At 58.3% G+C, this 20933-nt stretch overlaps 1 protein-coding gene across 3 annotated transcripts; it reads right to left on the bottom strand.

The window, feature by feature from the left end:
• Positions 1-1137: 1137 nt before the first annotated feature.
• Positions 1138-12635, bottom strand: TNNI1 (troponin I1, slow skeletal type). 3 transcript variants are annotated; one of them, XM_006041467.3, is made up of 10 exons: positions 12423-12635; positions 10795-10846; positions 8045-8074; positions 7306-7309; positions 5633-5674; positions 5020-5151; positions 3684-3773; positions 2566-2742; positions 2236-2345; positions 1138-1394 (listed from the first exon to the last, which is right to left on the bottom strand). In XM_006041467.3, the coding sequence occupies exons 1-9, from the start codon at positions 12487-12489 to the stop codon at positions 2238-2240; spliced, it is 702 nt and encodes a 233-aa protein (XP_006041529.1). In that variant the 5' UTR covers positions 12490-12635; the 3' UTR covers positions 1138-1394; positions 2236-2237. The 3 variants fall into 3 exon arrangements, with proteins under 3 accessions (XP_006041529.1, XP_044798506.1, XP_006041527.1); XM_044942571.1 differs by lacking the exon at positions 12423-12635 and adding an exon at positions 11101-11214 and having other exon boundaries at positions 1140-1394; XM_006041465.3 differs by lacking the exon at positions 12423-12635 and adding an exon at positions 10954-11050 and having other exon boundaries at positions 1140-1394.
• Positions 12636-20933: the final 8298 nt, after the last annotated feature.

Below are 20933 nucleotides of genomic sequence, written 5' to 3' on the forward strand. Positions count from 1 at the left end.
TGGGGCAGGGAAGGGGCACTGGGACTGCCTGGGTGTGAAGCGCAAGCCATGCTCTCTGGCGTGAACCGGCCATGCCTGCCAGGCTCTGCAGCTGGGAGTGTGTGGGTGTGCGTGTGTGTCTGGGCGTGTCTGTGCCTAAGGGTATCCGTGTTGTAGGAGCTGTTTCTTTGAACACGTCTGTCTCTCTGCCCACCCAGCTCTTTGGAGCCAGGACTGAAGCAGGATGCTCCCCAGATCCTCCAGGCTGCTGTCCCTTGGGCGCTGGCAGGCAGACAGGAGCCAGGCCCTGCCCCGGGGCCCCGGGCGCTGCACTTTGCTCCCAGCTTCAGGCATTTATGGCAGGTAGCACACTGGGAGCAGAGGGCAGAGCAGGGACTCACAGGCAGGCGGAGGGCTCTGCACTCAACCCAGCCTCTCCTGGGACCAGTGCTGGGCAGCCAAGAAGCCCAGGGCCAGGGCAGAGAGCAGCCACTCCCCGGAGGATACAGCTCGGGACTCACATGACACCACCCGGAAAAGCCAGACCCTCCGAGCCCAGACGCTGGTCCCCTCTCCATGGGCCGCTGTCCCCCGTGTGCAGGGGGTGCCTCCAGACCCGCACTCCATCCCAGCAGACTTCCAGCCGGCACTGGACTTGGTCCAGTTGTCTAAGGGATGGAGAAGGGATCTCACCTAGAGGACAGACCCCTGACTGCCCCACCTTAGGAAGAATCAGTCCCGGGGCACACTCCCTGTCAGAAGTGTGAAGGGAAATCTGGCAGGAATTCCGAGGGCAGATGGCACTCTGGCCGGGGGTGGGGCAGAGTCCAGGGCAGTGTAAGGGGCCCCCTGGTGGCCTGGCCTGCAACTACGGGGCGTCCCCTTGGCTGGGCCAGGGGCTCAGCCCGAAGGTCAGGGACACCAGGGCACCTGTAGAGGGGGCCTGGGGAACGGCCCTCCGGAGCGGCAGGGCCGGGGGCTGAAGGGCGGAGCCCCTGAGTTCCGTATTGACGGCCGGGGGTCAGGCTGCACTGAGCTGAGCCCCCGGGGTGAGGCTGCGCTGTGTGAAATCCCCTTAGCGTGCCTCTGTGCATGTCTTCCCGAAGCCCGCACGGCCTCCCCGCCTCCCCTCCCCTGGGTACTCACAGGCAGAGCCGCGGGGGATCCGGACACTGGCTTTAATGGGGGGGGGGGGGGGCGGGGGCGTGACGCCCTCGGGCAACAGGCACAGGGGGCCCGGGACCCGCAGGCGCCCACCCGCCAGGCGAGGTCTTCACCCCAACCCGGCCAGGGGCGCTCAGGCAGGCAGGGAGCCGTGGACCAGGTGGGCGCTCCGCGGCGCGGGGCGGGGCGGCGGCGAGCAGGGCTGGAGGGCGGGGCGGGCGGGGAGCCCGGAGCGCAGCGGGGCCAGCCGCCTGCAGGGACAGTGGGGCAGGGCCTTCAGCGCCAGGCTGGGCCTCAGCTCTCAGCCGGGCCCGGTGCCCTCCCACACCCCCTGCCCCACGGGGTCCCCGCCCCGCCCGGCCGGGCGTCCCCTCCACGTCTGGCGAGTGATCCCCAGCACAGAGCTCGACTGCCCCGTCAGCCCCTGACTTGCTCTCCCAGCGTCTGCAACCCCACTGCACCCTCGAGGACTTCACCCCTCCAGAGGGCTTCTCCAAACGACGGGGCTGTGGACAGACCCTGCCTGTCATGTGTCCCCCCGCTCGTTCACGCAGGGCGCCACCTGGCCTGACTCTGTGCCTTCTCCAGCATTTTCCTGGGAGAGTGGGCAGCCCTGTCTCTCTTGGACCACTGCTGGGCACTTTGCAGGACTCCCCAGCAGGCAGTTAAAAGTGCTTATACTTTTGGAAAGTCAGAGCCAGAGGGTTCTGGGGGCCACTGAAGCCCAGGTCTTAAGCTCTTACATCAGAGTCACCCAGGGGCTGCCCTGCCCCAGAGTCTGGGGTCCAGAGGGCCTAAGAGGGGCCAGGTCATCTGCACCCAAGGTGGTGCTGGGTGCACACCTGGGCAACCATGGAGCTGATACAGCCCCGTGCAGGTGAGGGAGGGGGCAAGGGCCCGAAGCAGGAGTGACGTGTCCAGAACATCTGGGGACCAAACTGAGCCCAGCTCAGGGCGCTCTCCTCAGACCACAAGGCCCAGCCTGGGGGCTCCGCCCTGGAGTCCCTGCTGCCCTGGGGGCGGGGCTGGGGGCCGGGAGCAGGGGACTGGCCCTGGGGGCGGGGCCGGGAGCAGGGGGCTGGCCCTCGGTACCTCTACTGGGTGGTCGGGGACTTGGCGGCATCGAACATCTTCTTGCGGCCCTCCATGCCAGACATGGCCTCCACGTTCTTCCTCCAGTCGCCCACCTCCACGGGCCGCTCCTGCGAGGGCCACACACGGAGACTGAGCGCCGGCCCGCCAGGCGCAATTGAGACTGGGAGATGGGCAGTCAGCCTGTCCTAGAAGGCGGGGCAGCCCCAGCCCTCCTTCCCCCAGAAGAGGGCGGGGCGCACCCGCCCCCCGCCCCCAGGGGTTCTGGAATGTTCTGCCAGGTGGCGGGGTTCCCCCAGGGGCGGCCGCGTTGGTGCGGGTGGGGCTTACCTTCTCTGTGTCCTCCTTCTTCACGGACTTGAGGTTGGCGCGCAGGTCCATAGACACCTTGTGCTTGGAGCCCAGCAGGGCGCGCAACATGGCATCCGCGGAGACGCGCACGCGCCGCAGGGGGGGGCGCTTGAACTTCCCGCGCAAGTCCAGCACCTTGAGCTTCAGGTCTTTGATCTGCAGGGAGCGGGTGGCTCAGGGCTCCAGGCCAGGCCCCCAGGGACGCCCGTGACCACCGCCACCTCGTGGACAGACATCTATGTTCCATCCGATGTTGTTGGCACAGGGGTGGGTGGATCTCGCTCGGACAGGAAAGGCGGTCAGCCGTGGTGGCCACAGACCGATGTGTCCTTTGGAAGCCCCGTTTGGAGTCGGGGGCGGGGGGGGGGGGGCACGTCCTCCTATTCCCGCTTCTAACAAGTCCCTCCCGGTGAGCCTTCAGAGCAGCCCACTGAGGGCAGGGCCACGCCCCGGGGTGTTTCAAGGGTGCAGCCTCGGGAGGGAATTCTAGGGAGATCCATGACCCGCAGACTGGCGGTCCTCCTCCGGTCCCTCCCCACGCCCCTCTGCGTGGACATTTTCCCGCAAGCCGCCCACCCCCTCGCAGGAGCCCTGCCCCCTGCATCCCGCCCACCCCCCTGGAGCTGACGCCCCCACGCCCCACTCTGAGGGAGCGCTGAGAGCCAGAGTCGGGGTCAGGGACAGACTGTCCCAGGCCCACTGCTGTGTGACCCGGGCCGAGGTTCCCAGCCTCGCTGGACCTCAGGGCCCTCATCTGTCGGGTGCGGATAAAAGCACCGCTTGGTGCACAGGCGTGCGGGGTGATCACAGGCACAGTGCACAGGAAGGCCGTGCCCAAGGGGAGCTGTCATCGCCAGGCTGTGACGATGTGTGTGGGTGAGCAAACGGGGGCTGCTCTCCCACCGCGGAGCCCTCCTGGCGGGCTGGAGGAAGTTGTGCCTTTCATCAGTGAGACCGTCCTCCCCGCCATCTCCAGGGCTGGGCCAAGCGGCATCTCCAGAGTCCGCAGGGGGAGGGGGACCCGGTCCACAACTGCCAGTCAGAGCCCACCTCCCTCCCCAGCGGCCCCACCCACCCCCACCCTCCCAGCCCCTCACCTCCCTGGTGTTGTGCAGGCACTTGGCCTCGATGTCGTATCGCTCCTCGTCCACCACCTCCACTTTGGCATGCAGGTCGCGGCACAGGTCCTGGGGAAGCAGGGAATCGGGAAGGGAGACTAGGAGCGCTCAGCCCCTAGACCCTTTTCCACCTGTCAGCCTGGGGCCCTTGGCCACCTCCCACCCTCAACCTGAAGGGGCTGTTGGACCCCTCACTCTGAATGGAAGCCCTTTGTTTTCCTTTCTGAATGTACTTGTTATCGCCAGAAAGTTTTCTTTTGATAAAAAGAATATGTTATTTGTAAAATTTTGAAAACTTTGTATTAACCAAAAATAATAAAGTAAGAATAATTAATGAGAATAAATAAAATAAGAATACTGCCACCAATTGGAGGGAACCATGGATGACGTCTCGATTTACATATTGTTGTTTACTTGCTAAGTCATGTCTGATTCTGACCCCGTGGACTGTAGCCTGCCAGACTCCTCTGTCCATGGGATTTCCCAGGCAAGGATGCTGGAGTGGGTTGCCACTTCCTTCTCCAGGGGATCTTCCTGACCCAAGGATCAAACCCACATCTCTTGAGTCTCCTTCATCGGCAGGGGATTCTCTACCACTGCACCGCCTGGAAGCCTTGGTTTATGGATGGTCCCTGGTCTAAGGATGGTTCAACCTATGACGGTGGTGGTGGGGCACTGATGCACGTTCAGCAGAAACCATTCTGGGAATTCTGGATTTGTACCTTCCTCAGGCTGACATGCGGTGCCAAGCAGGGCGGCCCCATGCTCACGCAGGGAACCATCAAAACACTCAGAGCCATTCGTGCCAGACAACCACTTCTCATCTTCAGTGAATAACAGGATATATTCAACTCTTCATCATAACATAGGCTTCCTGTCAGCTGATTTCACCCAACTGTCGGCTGTGTGAGTGCCCTGCACATGTTAGGCTGGGCCAGGCGAGCTGTGATGTGCGGTGGACGAGGCATGGACCACACACATTCACATTCAGTGGTTTATCAGTGCATAGCCACGTCCTACGTCAAAGGAGATCTGTTTCCTTCCAGCCCCTTTGCTCTGCAGTCACTGGTATCTACCCTCTTATTAATGTTAGGAAAACTTAAAAGCCGTCTGCAGGGGAAGCCAGGCCCCTTCTGGAGAAGGGGCCTCCCCAGCGAGCTGCCCACCTGCCTGCTGGGCTCCCTGGGCTGGCCTGCCCCCAATTCCTGGTCACCTGTCAGGGCCCCTCTCCCCCCGGACCCCACCCCCCGTCCCCACCCCACCCGCCACCCCCCCACCCCCCCACCCACACGCTGTCACCTGCCCGCCCCCACACCTGCAGGGCACTGAGCGACAGCCCGCGGGTCTGCAGCGCGGGGATGCGCTCCGCCAGGTAGCGCTTCTTCTCAGCCTCGCGCTCCTCGTGCTCCTGCTCCCAGCACTCCTTGGCTTTGGCCAGCATCAGGCTCTGCACAGGACAGAGCCGAGCCGGATGAGTATCCAGGCACCACACGGGAAGGTGGGCCCCAGGCTGGGCCAGCCCTGGCCCCGCCCCTGAGGAGGCACGTGTGCACAAGGCGGCCGCACGTGCCGGAGTGTGTGCACCACATGAGGCCAGACCCTGGGACCCATCTGACCACGTGGGCACTCGGACCCTGGGCCTGACTGCCCTTCCACCTTCGTCTTATCATTTCCCATCCTTGTGGGACCCAGAGCGCCTGAGAGAGAAACGCTTCCCAAAACAGAACCAGCCCTTGTCCCTACGAGAGGTCTGGCCGACCCCCAGGCCCAGAGTTCAGGCTCTGGGCTCCACTGGCCCCCTCCGTTGTGCCTCCGTTCCTCCACCATCTCCCCCTCCCCGGCCACCCCAGTCTCAGAGGAGCCCTGCACCCCTCTGCCTCCCCAGCTGTCTCCCCAACTGTCTCCCCCAGGGCCGGGAACCCACTCACCTTCAGCAGGAGTTTGCGGGAGGCAGTGATCTTGGGTTTTCTCTGAGAAGAAGGAGGAGGAGAGACAGCTGAGGCAGAGGGCACAGAACCAGAAATCTGGACCAGTACTGCCCGGTCACCCTCAGCACCCAGAACCCCTGCCTCAGGGTCCCGTAAGTGCCCGTCTGTGATTTAACCCCTCAGATTCAGAGACTCAGCTCCCTGACCAATGCGCTGGATCCTGCAACACACCGTGCGGGCCCTGGGGTCTGCACACCCCTCCCTCATCTGTGAATCAGGGGGCTGAGACACCTCCGCCCCAGGCCAGCAGAGGGACTGTAGACAGAGTGAGGTTTGGACAAGCACAGGCCTCGGGCAGCAAGGACGGCCCGCATCTCTGGGGGCAACTCCACCTCACGTCAAAGAAACAAGCTGTGAGTTCCTCAGTGAAGAAGCTTATCACTTCAGTCGTCAAACTTTTGGCTGATGTCGACACTATCCACATAATCGCTCTCAGAAAACAGTATTTTCTCCTCTTATTAAAAATCTTTGACATCTCTTGCTGACTAGATACGTTCTAACAGGTCTCAGCCCTGTAGGTGTATTCTCCAGGGAAGCGAAGGGGTCACCTCTCCACCCCGGACTCCCAGGGCTCCTGTCCCCTCCTGGACACAGGCGATCACGAACCCCACTCCAGCCAGCAGCTACTGGACTGACCCCGGACCACAGCTCGGTCTGCCATTCCTGTGCATGAGGTGGAAGTGATGGGCCATGAGCAGTCCCCATGGGAGCAGATGAATGGGCTTTGGGGCCTGGAGCAAGCTTCTAATCCTCCGTTCAGTGTGGTCTGTCTCCTTCTCTAGGAAAGCCTGGGGTCTGACTGGGGTCCAGTCAGTGCGGTTGCCAGGGGTGGGCTGTGGCTAAGGTCATCGCCGCCTTCAGTGTCCACTGTCCCTCACCCTTGGAAATGCTTCCCAGCAGTGCTGTCTCCCCACCACGTGGGGAGCTTGGGGCCACCTTGCACTCCGTCAGTCACCACGGACTCACATTCATACAAGCCTCAGCAACACTCAGAGATTCCCACAACTGTTGAAAGCCAGGCTTTCCAGTTCTCACTGAGAACCTCTGCCCAGCGTCCATCCATTGTTGCTGATTTCTGTCGGCCAGCCCTGGGTCCAGAGCTGCCCACTGCAGTGCCCACCTTGGCTGAACAGAGCCTGTGTCCTTACCAGCCTGAACAGACGAGGACTGCCGTGGGGGCGGGGCAAGGACCCTGGCTCCTCCCTCAACATCCCACTGAGGGGTGGGGAGGTCGGTGGGGCATGGGCTAATCCGAGCAGGATCTCCTCCCACCCTGCAAGTGTGGCTTTGCCCAGGACCTGCTCTGCAAGAACAAGATGGCCCACCAGGGCTGGAGCACTCTCGGACCCAGCAAGGCAGAACTGCTGGGTGGTCAGCGTGGGTGCAGTCGCACTGGTCCCAACCTCAGGACCACCTTCAGGGAAGGGCGGCATACACAGGGCACCCCCTCCCTGGACCTTGAGGAGCCCCACATCCAGGGAGTTTGCTCAGCCACTGGACACCCCTTACCCAGGCCTTGACCCAAGCCCTCTCCTCTCCCCAAATGTCCACCCCGCACCCCATCACCCAACTGAAGACTCAACCAGGACGAAGATACCCAGGGTCTCACTCACCTCACTGCGGGCATCCATCACAAGAAGGTCAGGGGCAGAGAGGAGCAGAAAACAGAGTAAGTGTGGACAATGCTCAGCTTCTTGGGGGGGGACCACGGGGATGGGGGGCAGGCCACGGGGACAGACCATGGGGACAGGCTGGGACAGGGCCACGGAGATGGGGGCAGGCCACAGGGATGGGGGGCAGGCCACGGGGACAGGCTGGGACAGGGCCACGGGGACAGGCTGGGACAGGCCACAGGGACAGCCTGGGACAGGCGACGGGGACAGCGCCCAGAGAGAATGCAGACACCATGCGGAGGGGCCACTCCAAGGAGGAAAAGCCACAGGCTCCGTGGGCTGCTGGAGCCCCTCGCTGGGAAACACCAGTCATCTTTTGGTGGGGAGGATGGGGTTCTTGAGGGGGCCCGGGCTGTGAAAGCTTCCGTCCTGGGTGCTCAGAGGGAAGCTCGCCCGGAACCTCCCCAAGCTTTGTTCATCTACTCGGTGGTACCGTCACGGCTCGTGGTCCACCCATTTCACCAGCACAGACAGCCTCTGAGATGCAGGCCAACGGGGAGGAGTTCTGCTCAAACCCTGGGAGCACTTGTGGGGGCCCTGGGGACCCCAGCATGCAGCACTGTCCGTTTTAGGATCTGGCCTCCCAGGGAACTGCTTCAGGGACTGAACAGATGATCCGAAGTCTGCGGCAAAGGGACACGCCTTCTTGGACCCTGGGAAGGGGCGGGGGACTACTTACACTTCCGGCATGGTGACGGGCAGTTGGCACCTGGGGCAGAAGGAACCACTGATGAGCGAGACACACCATCCCTGCCCCGCCCGCACTGGCTGGGCCTGGGGCTGCATCAGCCACCCAGCCTGGGAGAGAGGGTCCACAGCAGGAAAAGACATACCGCCCCCCAGTGGGTCAGGAGGTGGCACACACTTGTCCCTTCACTCTTTTTCTCTCTACCCATTTCCTCCTTCATACAAGGGGGACAGAAATCTCATGAAGGCAAATAAGTAACAGAAGAACCAAAAGCAGTTCTGCTGGGCCAGTGTGTAGGGCCAGGATCTGCAAACTGCAGCCCACAGGTCAGGAACGGACTGTTTTTGCTTGAAACATTGTAAAACAAAGAATATGTGACAAAACTGTATGTAACGTGCAAAGCCTGAAGAATTTCCTATCTGCTCCTTTCCAGAAAAAGTTAGCTGATGCCTGTGGGGACCGGAATGGTATCCATGGAAGAGGTGTTTAGAGGGCGCTCACTCGGGGCCCTTGGATGACAGGGTGAGACAGACCGCCCTGTGGGCAGCAGGTGGTCATGGAGGCTCAGAGAGGGAGGGTCTGCAACCACAGAAAACCGGAAGCTGCCGCCTGGCACACCTCCAGGGGGTGCCATTCATGTGGACAGCGATACACACAGAGCAGGGCTGTGGGGGGCACTGCAGGGAGAGGGGCTCAGGTCAGGAGGAAGGGCAAGCCCTGTGTCCCCCTCTGGTTTCACCCTGAGCCTCTGCAGGCCCGTTTTCCTCTGCAAAATCAGGGATCAAAGAAGTTATTTTCCACTTAAAGTTTAGTTCTTGAACCCATTGTTCAAGCCAAATCACCAGAGCAGCCAGCCCTGGTTGGGGGGGCGGCAGTTAGCCCAGGACCCCCATTCTCCTCGGTGGGGTCCTCTGCCTATGGAGCACAGTTTGAAGCCCCCTGACCAGTGATCCTGGGACCCCTTTTAGCCTGACAGTCTGGGGCCCAGATCAAGGAAGGGGTCCTTGAGCCATAGAAGGGGCATGTTCCAGCCAGGCTGACCACACTCAGGGCCAGCCTGAACAGAGAGCATGCAGTGCAGGGGGTGGACACTGGGCAAAAGATTCAGGGATGACGGGTGGGGGCAGGTGCACAGGGCAGGTCAGGAGTCCTGAGCTGAGTTGGAGGGGAGAGGAGAGGGGGAGGGGGGCTGCGCACAGGGTGGGGAGTTTGGATTCGGTCCAGGTCCTGGAGTGGGTGGGGGAGTGCAGCAACCACGCCACCTCCTCCAGAGCCGTCTCCACCTCTGCCTCAGTCCTCCCTGCTCCCCTGTGCCCGTGATGCCCGAGTGGGGGCAGCCCCCCTGCCGACTCCCCCATCAGAGTGTCCGTGGGCCCCCATGCCGCTGGGTTGCAGGAATGTGACCCGAAGCCTCAGCTGTCACCTTGGGGCACAGAGGGGAGCGGAACAATCCGCACATTCCAGAGATGTTTGGCTGAAGTTAGATTTTATCGCCAGCTGTTTATTCTGGGGCCTCTGAGGAGGTCCCGAGAGGAGAGTGGCTGGGGAGAGCACCCGCTCCGTCCGTCACAGCCCCTGTCGAGCGGCCCAGGGGGCACAGAGCCCCCCCTGAGGTGGACACACTACACTTGGGCTGTGCCCACGCCTCCCAGGGGACCCACTACCTGCCCAGCCGGTGCCGACCCCCTGCCAAGCCACAGCCCGCCCCCTGCCTGCCTGCTGACAAATGCCAGGCCGAGGGAGCTCTGCGCTGCTCTAACACCCGACATCTGCAGACGGGACCCATTGACAGGTCCCCTGGAAAACAAGGGGGACCAGCGATAAGAACTGCGGAGAAGGCAACTCCGCGGTGGGGGGCGCACGCCCGGCCCCCATGGCGGGGGCAGATAAGGACCGCAGGAGCGGAGGCTGAGGCTGCGTGTCTGTGGGCGTGAGGCTTGTGAGTTGCCTGTGTGTGGCTGTGAGCGTGGGGAAAGGACTGATCACTTCCCTTGGGCTCATGTCTGCCTCCCCCTCACCGCCGCCCGGCCTCCCCAGCCTTGGACCCCAGCTAAAGGGCACCACAGGCCTCCAGACCCCCAGCAAGGCTTGTGCAGCAGAGCAGGAAAATCCGCCCTTGTGGCCGGAGGCAGGCTCCCAGCCAGCGGACTTCACGCCCCGCACCCCGTTAGACAGCCCACCCAGGTTCCAGTCCCCATGCTCTCCCCAACAGCCCCCCAGGGGGCCCCCCGCCGCCTTCGCTCTCTGCCCTGGAGCCCCGAGGAGGGCTGGCACTCTGCCTGCTCCTGCTGCATCCACCATGCAGACAGCACCGGGCGCCGAGCACGTCACCCAAAACCAAGAGCAAAGGCGGTGGGTTTCCCTGGTCAGCGGTGGGGGAGGGAGGGGGTGCGGCCTTCCAGCGCCCAGGTCCTGCCCCCCCACCCTGGCTTCTCCTCCGTCTCCCGCCCCGGTGCCGCCTCTCCCCTGGCCCCAAGTTCTCCGTCTGCCCCTCTGGCCCCAGAGCACCCTGCTCCCTCCTGGGACCACCTGAAGGCTCTCCCCTGGGGCTCCCGGGGGCCTGGAAAATCCAGCTCACATCTCCCAGCCTAGACGGGCCGGCGGCTGTCCCTGCAGAGCCATCTCGGGCCGTCCACCCATAGCTCAGCTGCGCAGGCAGGAGCCGCCCTCCTCAACATCCAGGCCCCGGCCTACGCCAAGTCTGAAGCCCCAGCGCTGCAGCCCAGGCAGGGGCCACTCACCTTCCTTGGTCTCCGGGGGTGAGGCTGGCCTCGGCTCGCGGCTGACTGCAGACTGTGGGGCAGAACAGAGGGCAGGCTATGAAAGCTGTGGCCCGCAGTCACTGGCTGGTAAAAATAGAACAGACCCGCGCCCCTCCCCTGCCTGCTCCCCTTGCCCACCGCACACGGCCTCATGGACGGGCCATGGCAGGTCCCGGCAGCCAGCAAGCTCCAAGACGCTCGTGTGCCAGCTCAGGGGCATACAAAGCCCGGGCCCACAGCACCACACCCAGGAGATAGGAGCCCCAGAAAGGGGGGCCCACAGACCAGCGGGGCTCCAAGCAGGAGTGGGGCTCTGGGGAGCTGTCTCGCTGACCCCACATCCCTTGCAGGGACATGTGGAAACCAGGCCCCGGCTTGGCCTCCAGGAGGGCCAGAGGCTTGCTGTTTGGGCATCACCTCAGACTCTGGTACGTGCCCCAGGAGGGCGCCTGACCCTGGTGCTCTGGTCATCGGTGCTGGGGGTACACCGAGGGGCCTGGGCCCGGGCTGACCCTCGGGCTGGTGGACTTTGAGGGTCCAAGACGCTCCGCACCCTCTCCTGGCAGATTTCCCAGATGGCTCCCCACATCCGAGCCTGGAACTTGGTGGTGCTAACCCCCCTGCCCCCCGCCCCCCCCACCCCCGTTCCAGCCCCATGCCAGCAGCATGAGGGGCGGTGCACCTGTTTACTGGCTATTTTTAGAATAATGGTTGAACACCTAATACCCACCCTCTGGTCAGAGGAAGACAATGCCTGCTATGTTAATCCAGTGGCTATTATTGTTGGTCATCTCATGGGCCAGGAGTCCAGGCCGGGGCAAAACAAGCAGGACGCTGACCCTCGCAGAGACCAGGCGAGGCCGTGCCAGTAGCAGGAGGGTGGTAACAGAACTGGTGAACCGGAGTGTTCTTGGGGACATCCCCAAGGGCCACAGGGGGTACAGAGCCCGCCCTCTCGGGCCAGCAGAAGTGGCTCCGATTTGGCTTTTGTCAGGTCACCTTTGGGAAGCCTCCATGCAAGAAGGCTGCCAGGGAGAGAGACCGGGGTCTGGGAGGTTGTGTGGGGTCAGGGTTCCAGGTGGAGTGGCCTGGGTGGAAAACAAAGGCAGGCCCTGCCAAGGAGTGGCTGGGGTCCAAGAAGGAATCTGAGAGCTGGGGGTGAGCTTATTGTGTGCGTTTATCATGTTTATAACATTTGCAATAACTTTCATACAAAACCTTAACATGGGCAAAGACAAAATGAATTGTCTGCTTGGATTACCCTGCTTTCTGAAAAGGAAGAACAAAGAGAGCAGGCTGACAAATAGAACAAAAACAGTCAAAGCAACCTGAAAGGCCAGCAGCCAGGCGACCTCAGAGAACGTGCTGACCGTGACCCGCTCCTTGGACCCTCCCCTGCAGTGCCTCAGAGGGGCTTGATTCATCCTCAGGCTTCGTGCGGACCCCGGTCCCGGGCTCCAGAGTCCCACGCCCACCGACACCCGTCACCCCACCAGCCTGCAGCGTCCTCAGCCCCACGGTCTCGGGCCGCCCGCTGCCCACACAGTGCCGCGGGGCTCAGCCCAAGGCCACAGCTCCAAGGCCCCCCTCTCTGCTCCCATTGGTACCTCTGCAGCCTGTCTCCTGCCCTTGCTGAGAGTTATCCTGGAAAAGTCCCCTCTTCTCAGGGCTCATCTGCCCAGAGGCCAGGTCAACCGCCCCCCGCGAAGCCCGTACCCCGCCTGCCGGCAGCACAGCTGTCCCGGGGCTGTGAGCCTGTGAGGCCCTGGTGCAGACGAGCCCCTGGCTGGGGAGGACCCTCCGCAGACAGTCAGGACCGGTGCCCTCAGCCCGGGAGATGTGTGGACAGATTCCCCGTGTTGGCTGCGCAAGGCCCCTCCCCACCCCCTACTCCCCGCCAACAACGGCTGTACCAACGAAAATGGAAATATGCCACCTCCTCAGCCAAAGGGGCTTTGAAAATGTGATTAACTAAGGAGCTGAGTTCGGGAGACTCTCCTGAATCGTCCGTGGGGTCCTCACCCAATCTTGTGGTCCTTGGGGGCCGGAGGGTGAGCGGCAGCTCAGGGGGTGGGGTGACAAGGAGGCAGAGATTGGGGGAGATCCCCGTGAGGATGGGATGCGCCTCCAGAGCGAGTTGTCCAGGACGCCCAGTGATGCTGAGGTGGGCTGTGGAGCTCTGGAAACGTAAGACGCTGGATTGTGTGGCTTTGGGAGCAGCAGGTAGGCCGGGCCCGTGGCTGGGGTTCAGGCGGCCCTTGTGGCCCTCAGGACCACGTGGGTTCGGGGGCTCTGAGAGCAGAGCTGGCCCAGGGGCCCCAGAGTGCAGCAGGCATCCCCCGCATCCCTGGCCAGAACCCAGCCTCAGACAGGGTGGTCCCACTCCTCGTCCCCTGGCACGGACCCCAGGATAAGGTGCGGACCCCGCAGTGGGCCGCCCGCCCTGTGGCCCCCTCTCAGCCTCCCTGCCTCCACACACTCGACTCCTGGGGCCACAGAGGCTTCTCAGAGGCCTTCTCTCACTCCATTTGCCTCCAAGTATCAGAGGAGCGTTGCCTCCCCCAGAAAGCCGGCTCTAACCACCCTGACTACACTTGGAACCTCCTCCAGGCTCCACAGCCCCATGCCTCCTTGTTTCCCTGCACGTGACCCACAGCATGGAGGGTCATCTACCGACTCATCTGGAGAAAACTGAGTGTCAGCCCCACGTCCTACTCCTACGTTCAGTGCCCGGCACGGTGCCTGACACGCAGCAGGTGCTTAATCAGTGCTCGTGGGGTCAATGAGTGGACAGACGCGAACGTGGAGAGGAGCTTTCTGACCAAAGACAGTGCGGGAGATCAGCTCTGGGCTCAGGAGATCCCGCTGGTCCCTGAGGAGCCCGCGGCCTGGGCAGGGTCAGCTGGAAGCTGCTCACTCAAGCTCTGGCTCCCGAGCATCCAGGCTGCAGCCGCCCCCTCTCCCGGGGCGGGCAGTCCAGCCTCTCACTAACCTTGACACGGGTGAACTGCTATCCCTCCAACAATGAGCTCAAGCAGGCAGGGAGGTAGCGCGGGGCCCCTGTGCCTTTGTTGGTATGACACTGAGATGTGCAGCCCTGCCCTGCACCCCGCACCCACACCGAGGCCAGGAGCGCCAGCGGGACGTGGTGCCAAGGCAGACAGAGGGCCTGCCAGCGACCGGTGAGCACCTCCTCCCTGCCCGCCAAGCCTGCCTCTATAACATAAATAAAATATTTTATGTTATAGAGGCTTATTATGTAAACCTATCTTGGCTTACATAAAAAATGTCACATGGGCTTGTTTGTATAATTATTACATAAATTAATCAATATTATTGTTTTCCATTTCCATTTCTAATATGGTAAATATTGGTAATCATTACCAACAAACAAAAGGTTTTTAGAGTCCTCAGTAAATCTCATAAAGGGTTCTTGAGACCCTAAAGTGTGAGAACCACTACTCTTTTTTAAAATATTTTATTGAAATATAGACAATGTACAATATTGTATTAGTTTTTGGTGTACAGGAAAGAGATTCATATATATATATACACACTTATATATTCCTTCTTCACACTGTCTTCCATTATCGGTTATTACAAAATGCTGAGTATGGCTCCCCGTGACAACAGGTCCCTGTTGGTTATCCGTCTTATGTACGGTGTCTGCATATTTTAACCCCAGACTCTCACTGATCCCTCCCCTCAGAAGCACTGTTCTGTCTTTAGTAGATTATTAATGCTATTTTCTTGGCTCATTTATTTTATCTATAAAATAAAGATTAAAAAAAATGATCAATAAAAAAGTGAAGTATGTTTTTTAATCCTGTCAAGTGGCAGCCAGAAGCAGGAATAATCAAGAAATTATTTTTAAAAAATATTTTTTGATGTGGACCATTTTTAAAGTCTTTATTGTATTTTATACAACATTACTTCTGTTTTATGTTTTGGTTTTTGGGCCACAAGGCATTTGGGATCCCAGGTCTCCAACTAGGGATTGAACTACATCCCCTGCATTGGAAGGCAAAGTCTTAACCACTGGATCACCAGGGAAGGCCCAGGAAATTCTTTAATATCCAAGCTATTGAGTGTGGACTGGCCATTGGTAATCTGGGAATTTTGTGGCTTTGTGGTTTCATAAAATGTCCCTGAAATGACAAGTTAGGGAGACTTCAAGAAGGAATCCCATAAAACTGGGATTTTATTTCAGATTTTTGGGTGAGAAAACTCTGCCCAAATTCTAAGTCTTGGAGAGAGTGCGTATGTGCCTCATTCATGGCCCACAGACCAGTACCTGAGCGCCTTCTCTCCATCCACCCAGCCGGCCCTGCTGCTATACAGTCAGCCGTCCTCAATCCGGCCCGAACACATCGCCCGTGAACCTTCCCTGCTGTGCACACCCGTCCACCCAGGTGGGCTGGGCCCGTCTCTGCACTAGACCCAGAGAGGACAAACACAGCTCATCTGGCAGAAGTGCTTGCAACACAGTCACCGTGACCCCCATGTCACTGCTTTATCTTCCTTCAAGTCAGGTCCCTGCGTCTGAAAGTCCTCCTAAGGATCTAAGTGGTTAAGGGGTTCTTCACTTTGGGGGGCTTAGAACTTTCACTGAAAACTTTTGAAATCTATAACTTGCACACACGTCATTTGGAATTCATCCCTTTCACATGCACACCGAGGCAGGAGGCTCCGTGACCCTCTGAAACCGACTCCAGGACACACAGGGGCTCTGAACCAGTGGCGTGTCCCCAGGGACTCCTAGTGCTTCGCAGGGTGCGGGAGCCCTGCACCCGGCTCCTCTCTGGGGTCAGGGGTGACGCTGGAGAAGCCAGCAGCAGAGGGCGGTGCTGAGCAGGGCGGTGGGCGGGTTGGTTCCTGACGCCCAAGGAGAAAGAAGGGGAAGACAATTCCTGCTGCTTCTACATGGAGGATACTAAGGTTCCGGGAACCCTCATGGAGGCCAGGGAACCACAGTATTTCAGAGCCTGTGACAAAATGGTATTCATTCTCACCGACACCTTCCCCCATGGACAATCACCTCAATAATTCAGGGGGTCCACGTGAGACACACACTTGCTACAAACACCTGTCATCCTCTCTCCGACTTCGATAAACGTGAACGCGTCACTATTGAGGCTAAAATCTAGACAGACGGGAAGGCTTCCCCTCCTGCTTCGTTGCTCACATGAATATATTAAAAACTCCCCAAACAATTGAAATAACGTGTGTGCTTTATGACAGAACTGACGTGGTGTGATGAATCCTGAGAGGAAACTTAGGAAATATAGAAAGGAATTCACCAGGCAACCAAGGAGAAAGGGCAATGCAGACCCAGGGTCGTCTGAGCAGACACAGCGGCAGGAAAACTCGAGGGGCAGCTAGAGCTGCAGGCCGTTTGCTCTCACTAGAGTGCAGAGGACGAGGCTGGGGCCAAGCAGGAGGCGGGCTGGCAGCGGCCGTAGGGTGACTACAAGTCACAAAGCCGGGTGTGCACCCACGTGCTGAGCAGCCTGAACTCTGTGCAGTCACCAGAGGTCTGTCAAAGGGCTGTAACCCTGTAACTCCATACAGGAAGCACGGAGCCTTCCTGTAACACAAGAAGCTGTGCATTTGAGAAAGTTCACGCAGGCTGCAGGATAAAAGCTGGACCCGAGGGTGGAAGAACTGGAGACCAAGGGGCCAGTTCAGAGGCAATCACCGTAATAATCACAATGAACAAATATAGCAAAGTGTGAATATAATATAAATCACATTCACAACAATGTGCTCAGTTGCTCAATCATGTCCAACTCTTTGTGAGTCCACGGACCGTAGCCTGCCAGGCTCCTCTGTCCATGGGATTTCCAAGGCAAGAATACTGGAGTGGGTGCCATTTCCTTCTCCAGGGGATCTTCCCAACCCAGGGGGTCAAACCTGTGTTTCCTGTGTCTCCTGTATTGCAGGCAGACTCTTTTACCTCTGAGCCACTGTGGAAGCTCAATGGCACAAAATGAATAGTAAAAGCACCTTCTGGGGAGGGAGCAGCACTGCTGCGGAACAGAGGAGAGTCCAGCTGAAGGAAAACACGCCACCTCTGCGTTAAGAGTTGTTTTATTTGGGGACCTTAATGAAGGTTGGGCTTCCCAGGTGGCTCAGAGGCAAAGAATCCACTTGCCAATGCAGGAGATGTGGGTTCGATCCCTGTGTTGAGAAGGTCCCCTGGAGGAGGAAATGGCAACCCACTCCAGTATTCTTGCTTGCAGAATCCCATGGACAGAGGAGCCTGGCGGGCTACAGTCCCTGGGGCTGCAAAAGAGTCAGACATGACTTAGCGACTAAAACACAGCAAACAGCTAAGGGTTGCAGTCCAGGAGACAGACCCTTAGAGCGCGCTGAGAACTTCTCTGAAGAAGTAGGGGAGCAGCCGGATACAAAGGGATGCTTCTTGGGGGGAAAAAACCCAAAAACTTGTAGTTGAACATCAGAAGGTTCCTTCTAATCAGAGAAACCAGAAAGATGTGAGCGTCTTCGCGCATTGACGTTACTCCTGAGACATGCATCTCAGCTAGCTGAGGCCAGCGCCCTGGACCTGGGGGTGCCCCATGGGAGTGACCGCTGCAGCGGGCGCTGGCTAGAGGAGCACGCTGTCACCTGTGCAGAGCTCAGCGGACACGCCGCCTGGAGATGGGCGGGCTGCGGGGACAGAAGAGGGAGAGGGGGAACCCCAAGGGTCAGACGTGCAAAGGGAAGGGGGACAGAAATCAGAGGAGGAGAAAGAGATGGACGTGGGCAAGGTGAGGTCAGCAGGGGCCTAGACGGCAGGCGGGAGGACAGCAGTCACAGACACAGGCTCAGCCGAGAGCACGGGCGTCACACCAGGACCCAGGATGGAGTGAAGCTTACAAACGGAGGGTGACCCCCCACCTCTACTCCAGACACGCGGGCAGCCAGCCTCAGATGGGCCCAGAAGGAGATAGGAATTCTGACCTAGGAAAGGCAGCCGTCTCCAGGAAGCACTGACGTCTGGGGGCTGCGGAGAGGCTGAAGGCCTCCAGCCCCAGCCACACCCTGAGGCTTCCAGGTCCTATCTGTAAATGTACAGTGAGGACCACCAGATGTTTGAGGAAAACTGAGAAATGGAATATCTCTGCCACATCAACAAACCAGGATGTCACATCACCAGGGATTGCAGCCTCTGCAGATGGTGAGCTGGCGAGCCCTGAGGGACACAGGGAGGAAGGAGCACTGCCGACCAGCAGCCACCAGACTGCAGCCACCCCTCGGTGAGCCCGGGGGAAGCTCAGGATGCGAGGACACCGGGCACTGAACTTCCCCGGCAGTGCAGGGGACACGGTCCGCCCTGGTCCGAGAGAAGCCCCCATGCACCACAGCTCCCGCGCCCAAGCTCCAGAGCCAGAGCTCCTCTCAACAAGCGAAGTCCCGCAGTGAGACGCCCTGCACAGAAGCAGAGTAGCCCCTGACTTCCAAAACGGAGAAAGCCTGAGCAAAGCAAGGAAGAAAATAAATCAATAATTTTTTAATTAAAAAAATCCACAAGATACTGACCCAGATAGGTGAGGTACACATCAAAGGAGTTTCAGTGAGCCCAGGCTCCTGCATCTTCCCACACGTAGAAAAGCCCTGCATTCCTTAACTTGGGATATCTGGTTTCTTTAATTAACAATAAACTTTTGATGTTCAGACTACCTGCCCTTTATTGCAAAACTCCCGTATAACCTGGCTCCTCCCCTCACCTCCTCAGAGCAGTTTCTCAGAACTCTCTAAAGTGCTGTCTCCAGTCCTGATTTTGCCCCAAAGGAAACTTAACTTGAAACTTTCATGTTGTGCAACTTTTTTCCAAGAACATCTACTGTGAAAGAGAACTACACACCCAAAATAATCCGGAGAACACACAAAATGCAAGGAACAGAGCAAAACTTCCAAAACTGACAGAGAAAGAGGAGATACCGTGTCCATGAAACGGGGGAGAGTGCTATAGAGAGAAGAAAAGGAGCATTCTGAAAATAAAAAGAACTCTCAGAAATTAGCAATACAATAGCAACAACAAAGCATTCCATAGAAGCACTGGGTGGGAAGGTTGAAGAAATCTTCCAGAAAGCACAAAGAGAAACTGGTCAGGGAAGATAAGGAAGTTAAAGGGCCATCGGGGGCCCAACACTTCACACCTGGGGGCCCTGGCACCTCAGAGAGCCGACGAGTCAATTATCAAAGAGCCTGCGCCGGCCTCCCAGGACTCAAGCACCCAGCCTCACGAGCACCAAAACCTGAGGACAGGGAGCCCAGCTCCAGAGAGAAACGTTGCTGTTTAGTTCCTGAGTGGTCTCCAACTCTTTAGCAACCCCATGGCCCAAAAGAATCCAGGGAGAAATGTGGTCGCACACAAAAACTTTAGTAGCCTCAGGCTTCTCAGTAGCAATACCAGAAACCAGAATACAAGAGAAAATGTCTTCAAAATCCTATGGGACAATGATTTCCAACTAGGAAGACAAAGATGCCCAGCCAAACTATCAGCTGACCATGAGGGTGGAGGAAAGATTTTTTTTTTTTTTTGAAGGATAATTGCTTTACAGAATTTGGCTGTTTTCTGTCAAACCCCAACATGAATCCGCCATAGGTATACATATGTCCCCTTCCTTTTGAACCTCCCTCCCGTCTCCCTCCCACCCCACCCCTCTAGGTTGATACAGAGCCGCTGTTTGAGTTTCCTGAGCCACACAGCAAATTCCTGTTGGCTGTCTATTTTACATATGGTAATGTAAGTTTCCATGTTACTCTCTCCATACATTTCACCCTCTCCTCCCCTTCCCCATGTCCATAAATCTATTCTCTATGTCTGTTTCTCCATTGCTGCCCTGTAAATAAATTCTTCAGTACCATTTTTCTAGATTCCATATATATATGTGTTAGAATATAATATTTATCTTTCTCTTTCTGACTCACTTCACTCTGTATAATAGCTTCTAGGTTCATCCTCCTCATCAGGACTAACTCAATATGTTCCTTTTTCTGGCTGAGTAATATCCCATTGTGTATATATACCATAACTTCTTTATCCATCCATCCGTCAATGGACATCTAGGCTGCTCCCATGTTCTAGTTATTGTACATAGTGCTGCAGTGAATAGTGGGACACATGTGTCTCTTTCAATTTCGGTTTCCTCAGGGTATATGCCTAGGAGTGGGATTGCTGGGTCATATGGTGGGAGTTGGTGATGGACAGAGAGGCCTGGCATACTGCGATTCATGGGGTCACAAAGAGTCAGACACGACTGAGCGACTAAACTGAACTAATGGTGGTTTTATTCCTAGTTTTTTAAGGAAGCTCCACACCATCTTCCATAGTGGCCAAATCAATTTACATTCCCACCAACAGTGCTAGAGCATCCCCTTTTCTCCAGCATTTATTGTTTGTAGACTTTAGTGATGGCCATTCTGACCGCTGTGAGGTGACATCTCATTGTAGTTTTCATTTGCATTCCTCTAATTGTGAGCGATGTTGAGCATCTTTTCATGTGTAGATATTTTTAAATACGTGAAGCTTCAGAGTCTTGTGTCTCTTTTCTCAAGAAGCTTCTGGAGCCTGTGTTTCACTGAATGAACATCCTGCAGAAGGGGAAGGCTGTGTGCCAGGCAGAGGTGGAGGGAATTCCCGGACAGTGAGAAAGAAGGTTCCCAGGTCCAGCAGGACCTGCGCAGGTTAGAGTGGGGGTGCGGGGGGTGGAAGGAAAGGAAGGGAGAGGGGAGGAAGGGACTGTGCGTTCCAACGTCCTGAGCGCTCTCTGCCAACAGGAAAAACGGAGGCTCACTGCGTCGTGGACACACAGGCCAACAGGGCAAACCTTGGCGTCGGAGGAAACCAAAGTGCCAGGAAAAGGGAATGCTGTTCATCATACACGATTCTGGCTCAGTTCTGAAAAGTGTTTACAGAGTCCACTTATGTAAAGACTCTTAATTTGACCAGATTAAACTCACGAGAGGACATGAGGCAGATGGAGGAAGGCAGGAGTGCCACGGGAGGGGGCTGGCGACTCGGCCCACAGCTGGCCGGCAAGGGGCAGGGTCAGTGGGTGGACGGCTAAGCCATGAGCCCTCCCGCCTGCCCCATGCGGGAGCGGCTG

Source organism: Bubalus bubalis, chromosome 5 (genome assembly GCF_019923935.1).
Source record: "Bubalus bubalis isolate 160015118507 breed Murrah chromosome 5, NDDB_SH_1, whole genome shotgun sequence".
In the NCBI taxonomy this organism is placed as follows: domain Eukaryota; kingdom Metazoa; phylum Chordata; class Mammalia; order Artiodactyla; family Bovidae; genus Bubalus; species Bubalus bubalis.

Bases quoted from the DNA above. Each gene is read 5' to 3' on its own strand.
- TNNI1 (XM_006041465.3), bottom strand. From the start codon at position 11,035: ATGCCCCTGAGCTGGCACACGAGCGTCTTGGAGCTTGCTGGCTGCCGG. The intron at 3,774-5,019 runs GTGTGGGGGCGG...CTGCTTCCCCAG, and splicing joins TGTCGCTCAGTGCCCTGCAG to GACCTGTGCCGCGACCTGCA. The intron at 2,743-3,683 runs GTGAGGGGCTGG...CGCTCCCTGCAG, and splicing joins GCCTGCACAACACCAGGGAG to ATCAAAGACCTGAAGCTCAA.